The following is a 14,450-nucleotide window of genomic DNA, read 5'->3' on the forward strand; positions in this document are numbered from 1 at the left end:
AGAGGTTGCGGGTTTGGGAGGTGCTGCCGAAGAAGTCTTGGCAAGTTGCTGCAGTGCATCTTGTAGATGGTACACACTGCAGCCACGGTACGCCGGTGGTGGAGGGAGTGAATGTTTAAGGTGGTGGATGGGGTGCCTTGTTACCGTGCGTAACTTGTACTTGATCATTAAAGTTATTGGCACCTGCATCCAATGAATAAAAAAAAAAGGCTTGGTTATTTTCTCGAACTGATCTACACTAGTTTAGCTCGAATTCAAAGATTATGTTCCGCTCTTTCAAAGCTTTTGACAGAGAGCAGGGTGAGGCAGATAGGTCCTGTCTAAACACTACCTGATTTTGCATCTCCTCAACTTCGCAGCTCTACGCAGTAGGCGGCTTTAATGGATTCAGCAGGATGTCCAGTGTTGAGTGCTACGACCCTTTCTTAAACTGCTGGTCCTTCACCACCCCTTTATTGGAAGCTGTGAGTTCAGCGGCCATTGTTACCTGCTTAAACAAGCTCTACGTGATAGGAGGGGCACTCAGTGATCAATTAAACTCTAACAAGGTAAGGCACTAACTTCCTCCTTTTGCTCCTGAAGGTGCAGAGATTCAGGCCATCTAGCTCACGTGTCTATAGTAATGAGCGGTCTCTCCATCACAGTAGCTGACCCTTAAATGGCTCCGCGACCGTTAAACCGAGGCCCCATCTGTCCTCAGGCGGATGTAAAAGATTCCATGGCCACTATTCGAAGAAGTTCCCCCTGGCCAATATTTATCCCTCAATCAACATCACTAAAAACAGATTATCTGGTCATCATCACATTGCTGTTTGTGGGAGCTTGCTGTGCGCATATTGGCTGCAGGGTTTCCCACATTACAACAGTGACTACACTTCAAAAAGTACTTCATTGGCTGTAAAGCGCTTTGGAACGTCCTGAGATCATGAAAGGCGCTGTAGAAATGCAAGGCTTTCTATCTTTCTTCCTGTTCACCCTTCACCCCCTGTGTTTGCTGACCTCCATTGGCTCCCGGTCTGACAACGCCTTGATTTTAAAATTCTCATCCTTGTTTTCAAATCCCCCCATGGCCTCGCCCCGCCCAATCTCTGTAATCTCCTCCAGCCCCACAACCCCCCGAGATCTCCGCGCTCCTCCAATTCTGGCCTCTTGCGCATCCCCGATTTCAATCGCTCCCCCATTGGTGGCCGTGCCTTCAGCTGCCGGGGCCCCGAGCTCTGGAATTCTCTCCCTAAACCTCTCCGCCTCTCCCTCCTCCTTTAAGATGCTCCTTAAAACCTTCCTCTTTGACCAAGCATTTGGTCACCTGTCCTAATATCTCCTTATGTGGCCCGGTGTCAAATTTTGTTTGATAATCGCTCCTGTGAACGTTTTGCCACATTAAAGATGCTGCATATAAATGCAAGGTGTTGTCATTGTAGTCACGAAGCTCCAGCCATCATGAGCTTGGGACAGGCTTGATGGACCAACAGGTCTTTTCTTGCCCGCAGGTTTTGTCATAGAATCACAGAAAGTTACAGCACGGAAGGAGGCCATTCGGCCCATCGTGTCCGTGCTGGCCGACAAAGAGCTATCCAGCCTAATCCCACTTCCCAGCTCTTGATCCGTAGCCCTGCAGGTTACAGCATCCCAAGTACACATCCAAGTACTTTTTAAATGTGGTTAGGGTTCCTGCCTCTACCACCCTTTCAGGCAGTGAGTTCCAGACCCCCACAACCCTCTGGGTGAAGAAATTTCCCCTCAAATCCCCTCTAAACCTTCCAATAATTACTTTAAATCTGTGCCCCCTGGTTTCTGCTAAGGGAAATAGGTCATAGAAACATAGAAGATAGGAGCAGGAGTAGGCCATTCGGCCCCTCGAGCCTGTTCCGCCATTCAATGAGATCATGGCTGATCATCCAAATTCAGTACCCTGTCCCTGCTTTCTCCCCATATCCCTTGATCCCTTTAGCTTTAAGAAATATATCTAACTCCTTCTTGAATATATTTAATGAATTGGCCTCAACTGCCTTTTGTGGTAGAGAATTCCACAGGTTCACCACTCTCTGGGTGAAGAAATTCCTCCTCATCTCAGTCCTAAATGGCTTACCCCTTATCCTTAGACTGTGACCCCTGGTTCTGGACTCCCCCGCCATCGGGAACATCCTTCCTGCATCTAGTCTGTCCAGTCCTGTTAGAATTTTATACGTTTTAATGAGATCCTCTCTCATTCTTCTAAACTCCAGCAAATATAAGCCCAATCGACCCAATCTCTCCTCATACGTCATTCCTGCCATCCCAGGTACCAGTCTGGTCAATCTTCGCTGCACTCTCTCCATGGCAAGAACATCCTTTCTCAGATAAGGCGACCAAAGCTGCACACAATACTCCCTGTACAACTGCAGCAAGACATCCTTGCTCCTGTACTTGAATCCTCTCGCTATGACGGCTAACATACCATTGTAAATCTCCTCTGCGCCCTCTCTAGTGCAATCATATCTTTCCTGTAATGTGGTGACCAGAACTGCACGCAGTACTCTAGCTGAGGCCTAACTAGTGTTTTATACAGTTGAAGCATAACCCCCACCCCCGCTCTTGTATTCTATGCCACAGCTAATAAAGGCAAGCATTCCGTATGCCTTAACCACCTTATCTACCTGGCCTGCTACCTTCAGGGATCTGTGGACATGCACTTCAAGGTCCCTTTGTTCCTCTACACTACTCAGTGTCCTACCATTTAATGTGTATTCCATTTCCTCGCTAGCCCTCCCCAAATGCATTATCTCACACTTCTCCGGATTGAATTCCATTTGCTATGTTCAGATATAAGAGGAAATGTTCCTTTTTTTGCAGATTCAGTGCTACGATCCATTGAAAGATGAATGGAGCTTTGCCACCTCCACTCCATTTTCTCAACGTTGCCTCAATGCAGTGACCCTGAATGACACGATCTATATTATTGGAGGACTCTTGGAGAGCATGTATAGATACGACCCAACAAAAGACCACTGGACGGTGATGACCAATAATCTAGGACTTCTGGTAAGATCACGGAGCCTGGTCTAATTCAACTAACTAGATGTTTGGGATTTCCTCTCACTGAAGGCTCGTGTCAAGTGGATTGAGGTTTTGGGAATCCTTTTTTTTTCCTGAAATAGTCCACAGTAAACTGCTACCAATACTGTCATGGACTGATGCATCTGCGACAGGTAGATTGGTGAGGACGAGGTCAATAGGTTTTTCCCCTCGTGTTGGTTCTCTCACCACCTGTCGCAGGTCCAGACTGGCAGCTATGTCCTTCAGGACTCAGCCAGCTCGGTCAGTAGTGTTGTTTCTGCAATGCCACTCAACCTTGGAGGCCCAGAAAGGGAACATTTGAAACTGTGGAGTCTCATTCCTGCAGGTAGTAAATTGTTGGTACTGATTTATTTAATTTTAAGTTTTTAATTTTTTTCTTACTTTTCCTTTCGGTCTCTTTTTTTCGCTCTCTTAATCTGGAGGCAGGTCCAGCCTTCGGGAAAATGGGCGTTCTGGGTGAACTTGTATTTTGCTGTCCTTTCTTTGAGTTTAAGTCTGTAGTAGTATTGGCGAAAGTTTCAGAAATAAAGCTGTAATCTCAAAAGTTTTTATAATTTAAATAATAGTTGTTGGATGAGTGTTGGGCATTTGGGTATTTACACCGTCTGGGCACAGAGTGAAGTTGAGATGGTGGGATGTAGAGGTATTGAAAAGCAGGTACTCACCCTGACCACCCGAGTGAGGTCGTTGAACTTTTTATGACACTATGTATGTGTCCTCAGCACCAGGCTCCGTGATGACACATGCTGGGCCACCTCCCTCCAGACTCTTCTAAACTCACGGGGCAATGGCCTCCTGCCCATCGCCGTTCAACTGCGCCAACCAGAGCCACCAATGCCTGGTCGCTGAAGCGCCAACTTCTCCCCCTGGGCCTCTGAGTATCCATCACTAGTTTAAGTACAATGGTGGTTAGGTGTTTGCAGGCCGAGATTCAAGGCTGCAACGAGCAGGGTGTGGCTGGGCAGCAAGCTGGCCCCTCCCCTTTAAGAACTGGATGGCACCAGCCTGGCTTCCATGGTAACGAGCATCGCCTGAGCTTCGGTAACGTCTCGCTCCCTGACGCTAGCGCCTTAAGTGAAGTGCGTAGCGCCTGATTTAGCGCTCAAATCACCCCCAGGGGGCGACGGAGGCGAATTTTGCGGTTGGAGGCGATAATGAGCGCCAGGCGCTAAACTTTGCGCCCGGCCGATATTAGCGCCGCAAAATGGGCGATACCCAATTTTTCCCCCTCTAGATTTTTTGACTCCAGATTTATTTAATTAACTGATTTTAAATTCCACAGCTGCCGTGGTGGGATTATGAACTCGTGTATTAGTCCAGGCCCCTGGATGACTAGTGCAGTAACATAACCCACTGTGCTGTCCAGGTGTGTGGGAACCTGCTCTTGAAACCTGAGGTTTGCTCTTCTTGAGGAGCGCCGCTGTCCGTGGGAAGCGGGCTTTGGAGAGAGCCAGGTCATTCGCAGAGGTTGACGCCGTTAATGCCAGACCTTTTTGACCACGGCGCCCACCTGTAAGGCCGGCCCTGACTGGAGGCTAGTTGACGTCTCTGGACCCATAGAAACCTAGAAGATAGGAGCAGGAGTCGGCCATTCGGCCCCTCGAGCCTGCTCCGCCATTCAATGAGATCATGGCTGATCATCCAAATTCAGTACCCTGTCCCTGTTTTCTCCCCATATCCCTTGACCCCTTTAGCCTCAAGAAATATATCTAACTCCTTCTTGAATATATTTAATGAATTGGCCTCAACTGCCTTCTGTGGCAGAGAATTCCACAGGTTCACCACTCTCTGGGTGAAGAAATTCCTCCTCATCTCAGTCCTAAATGGCCTACCCCTTATCCTTAGACTGTGACCCCTGGTTCTGGGCTCCCCCGCCATCGGGAACATCCTTCCTGCATCTAGTCTGTCCAGTCCTGTTAGAATTTTATAAGTTTCAATGAGATCCCCTCTCATTCTTCTAAACTCTAGCGAATATAAGCCTAATCGACCCAATCTCTCCTCAGACGTCATTCCTGCCATCCCAGGTATCAGTCTGGTGAATCTTCGCTGCACTCCCTCCATGGCAAGAACATCCTTCCTCAGATAGGGCGACCAAAACTGCACACAATACTCAAGGTGTGGTCTCACCAAGGCCCTGTTCAACTGCAGCAAGACATCCTTGCTCCTGTACTCGAATCCTCTCGCTATGAAGGCCAACATACCATTTGCCTTCTTAACTGCCTGCTGCACCTGCATGCTTACCTTCAGCGACTGGTGCACAAGGACACCCAGGCCTCGTTGCACTTCCCCTTTTCCCAATCTATTGCCGTTCAGATAATAATCTGCCTTCCTGTTTTTGCCACCAAAGTGGATAACCTCGCATTTATCCACATTATACTGCATCTGCCATGCATCTGCCCAATCGCCCAACCTATCCAAGTCATACTGGAGTTTCTCTGCATCCTCCTCACAGCACACACGCCCACCCAGCTTTGTGTCGTCTGCAAACCCATGCCGGAGCGACAATCTCCAGGAACTCTGGGAGGGGGGGCCAAAAAATTGGGAGTTCTGGAGACGGGGAAGGGTTAGACAACAAATAATTAAATCATAATCTCCACTTTTATTCACTGCACACAGGAGAACTGCGGGCTGACGGTTTGCAATGAAATGCTTTACATCCTGGGCGGGAAAGACAACAACGCGGAAGGCACAGACAGAGTGTTGTGCATCGACCCCACCTCGGGCCAGCTGAGCCACGTCTCCACCATGCCACGCTGCGCCAGTTACCATGGCTGCGTCACCATTCACCAACGAGTGAGAAGATAACGAACGGGGCACGTTCACTGCACGCAGGCTGTACCTTGCTTTATTCCTACCGGACATTTGACGTTGGACGTAATACTGACTCGCCTAACTTTTTTTTTTTTACGTTCTATTACGTGCAGAGTCGCCAGGGGCGGCCGCAAGGGTTGTTTTGTGTTGTTTTGTCCGAAATGCAAAACTTACCTGTATGAGTGCGTAACTAATTATGTACAGATCTGCTGCCCCATCCCTGACAGGTACTGACCCAAACACCACCTCCTGTCCCATCACTGATGGTTTCTAACCCATGGAGTTCCTCCTGTCCCATCATTGAGCAATGAGTTACATTGTTCCCCTGCGTTACTTGTCCAGATTTTCACCAGTCATCAAAATTCCATCTTTAGTTGAGACAGGATCAAGGTAGTGGTAACACTAGGTGTTGCAGTTAGGCTCTGCATTAGGAATTTCTAGAAATAGTCAATGAAGGAAAGTAGTCAATGATTGTCGAGAGCAAAACAAAATCTTGGTTACGTGATGTGAACAATGGAGAAAAGCACAAAATCCACCTCTGTCGATGAATTATTCATCTTTAACTCCATCTAAAGCAGTGCTGGACTGATGGGAATTAGCCCTGTTTCCTTGATGATCCAGGATTCAAGTAATCCATCCTGAGGAAGAGCACAAAATGAGAAAAAAAAGAGACTTACAAAGCTCAGCCTTGAAATTATGCTGTCAGAATATTAATATTTGAACCTTTGTCACATTCGCCTAAACTTCATTCGCCCAATATCTTAATTGAACGTGTTTAAACCCTTAGTTTCAAGGTTTAAATCTTCAAGTGGTGGATGGGTTTACATAGTTTGTTCGTTCATGCACCAGGTAAGAACATAAGAACATAAGAAATAGGAGCAGGAGTCGGCCATTCGGCCCTTCGAGCCTGCTCCGCCATTCAATGAGATCATGGCTGATCTTCTGCCTCAACTCCATCACCGGCCCTATCGCCATATCCCTTGATGCCTTTACTAGTCAGAAATCTATCGACTTCTGTTTTGAATATACCCAATGACTGAGCCTCCACAGCCCTCTGGGGCAGAGAATTCCAAAGATTCACCACCCTCTGTGTGAAGAAATTTCTTCTCATCTCAGTCCTGAATGGCCCACCCTTTATCTTGAGGCTGTGACCCCTGGTTCTAGACTCCCCAGCCAAGGGAAACATTCTCCCAGCATCCACCCTATCAAGCCCTGTAATAGTTTTGTATGCTTCAATGAGATCCCCTCTCATTCTTCTGAATTCAAGAGAATACAGGCCTAGTTTACTCAATCGCTTCTCATACTGTGGAGCAGGAATCCCTGGAGTGTATACGGGATGGTTTCCTGGACCAATATGTTGAGGAACCAACTAGAGATCAGGCCATCTTAGACTGGGTGTTATGTAATGAGGAAGGATTAATTAGCAATCTTAAATAACAACAGAAAAAGCTGGGAAAAACTCAGCAGGCCAGGCAACATCCGTGGAGAGAGAAACAGAGTTAACGTTTCGGGTCAAAACCCTTCTTCAGAACTGAGAAAAAAGCAGGAAATAAAACTGATGAAAAAGCAAGTTGGGGGCTGGGAAATGGGGGAGGGGATGAAAGAACAAAAGGAAAGGTTTGTGAGAAGTGAAGAGACATTAAGAGATATTCAAGGTGAGACGAGATGGTAATAGGACAGGTTAAGAAACAAACAATGGCTCTGGATGAAGTGTGAAATGCGCTGGCAGAGTGAGAGACAGCTGCCGTGTGGGAGAGAGAAAAAAGAAAAGGCACAAACCAAAAGTGTGGATAAAAAATATATAAAAATATGATAGGGGCCAAGGTTATGATCTGAAATTGTTGAACTCAATCTTGAGTCCGGAAGGCTGTAAAGTGCCTAAACGGAAGATGAAGTGCTGTTCCTCGAGCTTACGCTGAGCTTCCATGGAATAATACAAGAGCCCGAAGACGGTGAGGTCTGAGTGGGAATGGGGCGGTGAATTAAAATGACAGGCGACCGGAAGCTCGGGGTCACTCTTACGGACTACCATCGTATTAATTAGCAATCTTGTTGTACGAGGCCCCTTGGGGTGGAGCGATCATAATATGATAGAATTCTTCATTAAGATGGAGAGTGAAGTATTTGACTCAGAGACTAGGGTCTTGAATTTAACTAAAGGAAACTATGATGGTATGAAGCACGAGTTGGCTAGGATGGATTGAGGAATGTTACTTAAAGGGTTGACGGTGGATAGGCAATGGCAAACATTTAAAGATCGCATGGATGAACTACAGAATTTGTTCATCCCTGTTTGGCATAAAAATAAAACAAAAAAGGTGACTCAACTGTGGCTAATAAGGGAAATTAGGGATAGCATAAGATCCAAGGAGAGGATATATAAATTGGCCAGAAAAAGCAGCAAACCTGAGGATTGGGAGCAGTTTAGGATTCAGCAAAGGAGGACAAAGGGATTAATTAAGAGGGGGAAATAGAGTATGAGAGTAAGCTTGCAGGGAACATAAAAACTGACTGTAAAAGCTTCTATAGATATGTGAAGAGAAAAAGATTAGTGAAGTCAAGCGTAGGTCCCTTGCAGTCAGAATCAGGGGAATTTATAATGGGGAACAAAGAAATGGCAGACCAACTAAATACATACTTTGGTTCTGTCTTCACAAAGGAGGACACAAATAACCTCCCAGAAATACCGGGGAACATAGGGACTAATGAGAGGGAGGAACTGAAAGAAATCAGCATTTGTAGGGAAATGGTGTTTGGGAAGTTGACGGGATTGAAGGCCGATAAATCCCCAGGGCCTGATAATCTACATCCTAGGGTACTTAAGGAAGTGGCCCTAGAAATAGTAGATGCAATGCTGGTCATCTTCCAACATTCTATAGACTCTGGAACAGTTCCCATGGATTGGAGGGTAGCTAATGTAACCCCACTATTCAAAAAAGGTGGTAGAGAGAAAATAGGGAATTATAGACCGGTAATCCTGACATCGGTAATGGGGAAAATGCTAGAGTCCATTATAAAAGATGTAATAGCAGAGCACTTGGAAAACAGTGACAGGATCGGACAAAGTCAACATGGATTTACAAAAGGTAAATCGTGCTTGACTAATCTACTGGAATTTTTTGAGGATGCAACTGGTAAAATAGATAAGGGAGAACCAGTGGATGTGGTGTATTTGGACTTTCAGAAGGCTTTCGATAAGGTCCTGCACAAGAGATTAGCGTGTAAAGTTAAAGCACAAGGGATTGGGGGTAAGGTACTGACTTGGATAACAAACTGGTTGGCAGACAGGAAGCAAAGAGTTGGAATAAACGGGCCTTTTTCCGAGTGGCAGGCAGTGACTAGTGGGGTACCGCAGGGATCGGTGCTAGGACCCCAGCTATTCACAATATATATCTTAATGATCTAGATGAGGGAACTAGATGTAATATCTCCAAGTTTGCAGATGACACAAAGCTGGGTGGGCGTGTGTGCTGTGAGGAGGATGCCGAGAAACTCCAGTATGATTTGGACAGGTTGGGTGATTGGGCAGATGCATGGCAGATGCAGTATAATGTGGATAAATGCGAGGTTATCCACTTTGGTGGCAAAAACAAGAAGACAGATTATTATCTGAATGGCAATAGATTTGGAGAAGGGGAAGTGCAATGAGACCTGGGTGTCCTTGTGCACCAGTCGCTGAAGGTATGCATGCAGGTGCAGCAGGCGGTTAAGAAGGCAAATAGTATGTTGGCCTTCATAACGAGAGGATTCGAGTACAGGAGCAAGGATGTCTTGTAGTTGTACAGGGCCTTGGTGAGCCCACACCTTGAGTATTGTGTGCAGTTTTGGTCGCCTTATCTGAGGAAGGAAGTTCTTGCCATGGAGGGAGTGCAGTGAAGATTCACCAGACTGATACCTGGGATGGCAGGAATGACGTATGAGGAGAGATTGGGTCGATTGGGCTTATATTCGCTGGAGTTTAGAAGAATGAGAGGGGATCTCACTGAAACTTATAAAATTCTAACAGGACTACACAGACTAGATGCAGGAAGGCTGTTCCCGATGGCGGGAGAGTCCAGAACCAGGGGTCACAGTCTAAAGATAAGGGGTAGGCCATTTAGGACAGAGATGAGGAGGAATTTCTTCACCCAGAGAGTGATGAACCTGTGTAATTCTCTACCACAGAAGGCAGTTGAGGCCAATTCATTAAATATATTCAAGGAGTTAGATATATTTCTTAAGGCTAAAGGGTTCAAGGGATATGGGGAGAAAGCAGGGACAGGGTACTGAATTTGGATGATCAGCCATGATCTCATTAAATGGCGGAGCAGGCTCGAGGGGCCGAATGGCCTACTCCTGCTCCTATCTTCTATGTTTCCATGTTTCTATACGACAGTCCCGCCATCCCAGGAATCAATCTCGTGAACTTTCGTTGCACTCCCTCTATGGCAAGTATATCCTTCCTTAGGTAAGCAGACCAAAATTGTACACAGTACTCCAGGTGTGGTCTCACCAAGGCCCTATATAATTGGAGTAAGACTTCTTTATTCCTGTACTCAAATGCTCTTGTAATGAAGGCCAGCATACCATTTGCCTTCCTAATGGCTTGCTGCACCTGCACATTCACTTTCAGTGACTCATGTACAAGGACACCCAGGTCCCTTTGAGCATCTGCATTCCCCAATCTTTCACCATTTAGGAAATACTCTGCCGTTCTGTTTTTTCTACCAAAGTGGATAACTTCACATTTATCCACATTATAGTCCATCTGCCATGTTCTCGCCCACTCACTGAGCCTGTCGAGATCCCCTTGAAGCCTCTTCACATCCTCTTCGTAACTGACACTGACACCTAGCTTTGTATCATCAGCAAATTTGGAAATGTTACATTTAGTCCCCTCGTCCAAATCATTGATATAGATTGTGAATAGCTGGGGCCCAAGCACCGATCCTTGCGGTACCCCACTAGTCACCGCCTGCCATCCTGAAAAAGACCCGTTTATCCCTACTCTTTGTTTTCTGTCTGTTAACTAATTCTCAATCCATGCCCCCAGTTCCATGTGCCCTAATTTTGTTCACCAACCTCTTGTGTGGGACCTTATCGAAGGCCTTCTGAAAATCCAGATACACCACATCTACCGGTTCCCCTTTGTCTACTCCAAACATCCTCAAAGAACTCCAATCGGTTTGTCAAACAGGATTTCCCTTTCATAAATCCATGTTGACTCTGCCTAATCTTACTATTAGTTTCTAAGTGCCCAGTTATTGCATCCTTTATAATAGATTCCAGCATTTTCCCAACTACTGATGTGAGGCTAACAGGTCTGTAGTTCCCTGTTTTCTCTCTCCCTCCTTTCTTAAATAGCGGGGTTACATTTGCTATCCTCCAATCTGCTGGAACCATTCCAGAATCTATAGAACTTTGGAAGATGACAACCAATACGTCCACTATTCCAATGGCCACCTCTTTCAAAACCCTAGGATGTAGGTCATAGAGTCATAGGCCTAGAAATTGGGTTCTGGCGCAGCAACGGCTTTAGCGCCGGAAGTTAGTGCCGGAGCTAAGTCGCGCTGGTCGGGCCCAAAATTCAGTACTTCTGCGCCCAAACGGCTGCCGGCGCTGCTGAAAGCTGTTAGCGCCTGAAACCTGGCGCTATGCGCTGAATTTTGGCGCTATCCCGGCGCTGCGGCGCCCGCTGCGGTGCGGCAGGTTCGGGAAGTGCAGGCCTCCTCCTTCCCTTAAGGAGGAGCTGCCTGCACCCGGCCGCGGCCCGCGATAATCTTATTAAAAATGAGCCCGGCACTTCGGACAAGTGCCGGGCTTGCTTATGTTCCGGGGGGGGGCGGGGGAAGTCCGGGGAGTGAGCTGCGGCCAGGCGGGCGGCGGGAAAGCGGCCGGCCGCCGCGGGGCCTTTAATGCGCCGGCGCAAACTTGTGCAAGGCACCTCTGCCAGAACGTTGCTTGCGGCTGCCACGGGCGAGGCGGCCGCAAGTCAATTTCCCAGTTCGGGCGGGTTACCATGGCAACCGGGACGCTGCGCACACCGATGACGTCATCGGTGCCGGCGCAGCGCTACCGGTCTACCGCGGCGGAAGGGCCCCAGGCAATTTAGGCGCCGGCGCCAATTGCAGCGCTAGGCCCTCTAGCGCCGCAAAATCGGCGCTAAGGGCACTGAATTTCTAGGCCATAGAGTTTTACAGCGCAGAAAGAGGCCCTTCGGCCCATCGTGTCTGCGCCGTCCATCAATCCCTGTCCAGTCTAATCCCATTTTCCAGCATTTGGTCCATAGCCTTGTATGCAATGGCATTTCAAGTGCCCAGCCAAATGCTTCTTGAATGTTGTGAGGGTTCCTGCCTCTACCACCCTTTCAGGCAGTGAGTTCCAGCTTCCAACCACCCTCTGGGTGAAAAAGTTCCTCCTCAAATCCCCCCTAAATCTCCTGCCCCTTACCCTGAATCTAAGGTCATCCAGTCCTTGGGATTTATCGACTTTTAGTCCCATTAATTTTGCTAGTACTGTTTTTTTACAAATAATAATTTCTTTAAGTTCCTCATTCTCATCACACCCTTGGTTTTCTCATATTTCTGGGAGGTTTTTTCCTCATTCCACATTATAAATTCTCCCATCTCTGACTGTAAAGGACCTACATTTACCTTCGCCAGTCTTTTCCTTTTCACATACCTATACAAGCTTTTACAATCTGTTTTTATATTTTTCGCTAGTTTGTGCTCATATTCCATTTTCCCTTTCTTTATCAATAACTTGGTCCCCCTTTGCTGATTTCTAAAAAGATCCCAATCCTCAGGCTGATTGCTTTTTCTGGCAACTTTATAAGCTTCCTCCTTTGACCTAATACTAGCTTTAATTTTAATAAGGTATGAATCCAACCCAGAGTGTTGGGATTAAAGACTTCTCTTTTTCTTGGCTGTACAGGTCCTACATGCAATGGGCTTGGACGGTTTCAGTCTCATTCCTAGCGAGTGTAGTTCCAAACCTGGCTTTAGGTTGGCCGCAAATCTCCAAGTCAGGATGGTGTGTGACTCGTCGGGGAACTTGGAGGTGGTGGTGTTCCCATGCGCCTGCTGCCCTTGTCCTTCTAGGGGGTGGAGGTCGTGGGTTTGGGAGGTGCTGCCAATGAAGCCTCGGTGCGTTGCTGTAGATGGTGCGCACTGCAGCCACGGTGGAGGGACTGAATGTTAAAGGTGGTGGATGGGCTGCCGATCAAGCGGGGCTGCTTTGTCCTGGATGGTGTCGAGCTTCTTAAAGGAGAGAGGTGTAACGGGGTCCTGTGCGGTTCAGCGGTCCGAATGCCAGCCCCTGACTTCAGACACCCACCGTTACATTTTGAAATCCTTGTGGACAGTGCGGTAACATGATCGTCCTCCCATCAACTCCCCCCAATGCAAGACCGAGTGAACATTTGGGAGGGTGCTCGCCACAACTAGCCTGCGGCAGATAAAGGCAAAAGCTCTTCAAGGCAAGGGCTCCTGCCTCACTAACATGCAGTGTATTTCAGAAGTATGTTCTGTGTCTGCGTCTTAAAACTGTGAACCCTGTATATATTTTTTCGGATGAAGTTTGGCTCTGCTTTCTAGCACTCTTGCCCTGGCTCTCCCCCTATTGAATCAATGCCATTCTTGTTTGCTAGAAAATCTAGGCAAAGGGTCGATGGGCTTCAGTGGTGGCCACCATGGGAACAAGGAGGAGGCCATTCAGCCCCTCAAGCCTGTCCCACCCTTCAATGAGATCATGGCCGATCTACATCTCAACTCCATTTATCAGCCTTGGTTCCTTAATCCATCAACACCCCTTACCCAACAAAAAAAATTATCAATAGATTCCCCACGGTTGACGAGATGAGGTGTGGGGTTAGGCGGCATTGATTTGAGGGAGGGAATTCCACAGGTCTCAGTTCCTGGGAAGTAATGAGTTTGAGTTGGAGGGTGTGCGGTAAATTTTGATTTCAGTACAGCAGACGGGGGCTCAGATTTTAAAGGGTGGTGGGGGGAGCGAGTAAGATGGGCACGAGCCAAATCGGGCAGAGGACTCGGGGAGTCTGGAGGTTCCCCCCAACCCGATCCACTACCTAGTTGGCAGACAGGAGCGGCACAGCAAGATCCCACACACATCAATGTGATGATGATGACCAAGTAATTTTTTTTGAGTAATGTTGGTTGAAGGATCAATATTGGCCAGGGGATAACTCCCCCGCACTTCTTCGAAATAGTGGCCTTGGGATCTTTTACGTCCACCTGAGAGGGCACACGGGGCCTTGGTTTAACGCCTCATCTGAAAGACGGCACCTCTGAGAGTGCTGCGCTCCCTCAGTACTGCCCCTCCGACAGTGCAGCGCTCCCTCAGTACTGCCCCTCTGACAGTGCGGCGCTCCCTCAGTACTGCCCCTCCGACAGTGCGGCGCTCCCTCAGTACTGCCCCTCCGACAGTGCGGCGCTCCCTCAGTACTGCCCCTCCGACAGTGCTGCGCTCCCTCAGTACTTCCCCTCTGACAGTGCGGCGCTCCCTCAGTACTGCCCCTCCGACAGTGCGGCGCTCCCTCAGTACTGCCCCTCCGACAGTGCGGCGCTCCCTCAGTACTGCCCCTC

General features: G+C 47.9%; 1 protein-coding gene across 1 annotated transcript in view; it reads left to right on the plus strand.

The window, feature by feature from the left end:
- Positions 1-14,145, plus strand: part of LOC147112136 (kelch-like protein 24) — a 31,828-nt gene extending 17,683 nt beyond the window's left edge. The window contains exons 5-7 of the mRNA XM_085999722.1: positions 360-548; positions 2,833-3,021; positions 5,674-14,145. Of these exons, the coding sequence (XP_085855848.1) occupies positions 360-548; positions 2,833-3,021; positions 5,674-5,862 (567 nt within the window). The 3' untranslated portion in view covers positions 5,863-14,145. The remainder of the gene's footprint in view (positions 1-359; positions 549-2,832; positions 3,022-5,673) is intronic.
- Positions 14,146-14,450: the final 305 nt, after the last annotated feature.

This window comes from Somniosus microcephalus, chromosome 10, assembly GCF_052327205.1.
Source record: "Somniosus microcephalus isolate GS21.2 chromosome 10, FLI_Smic_1.0, whole genome shotgun sequence".
Lineage (NCBI taxonomy): Eukaryota > Metazoa > Chordata > Chondrichthyes > Squaliformes > Somniosidae > Somniosus > Somniosus microcephalus.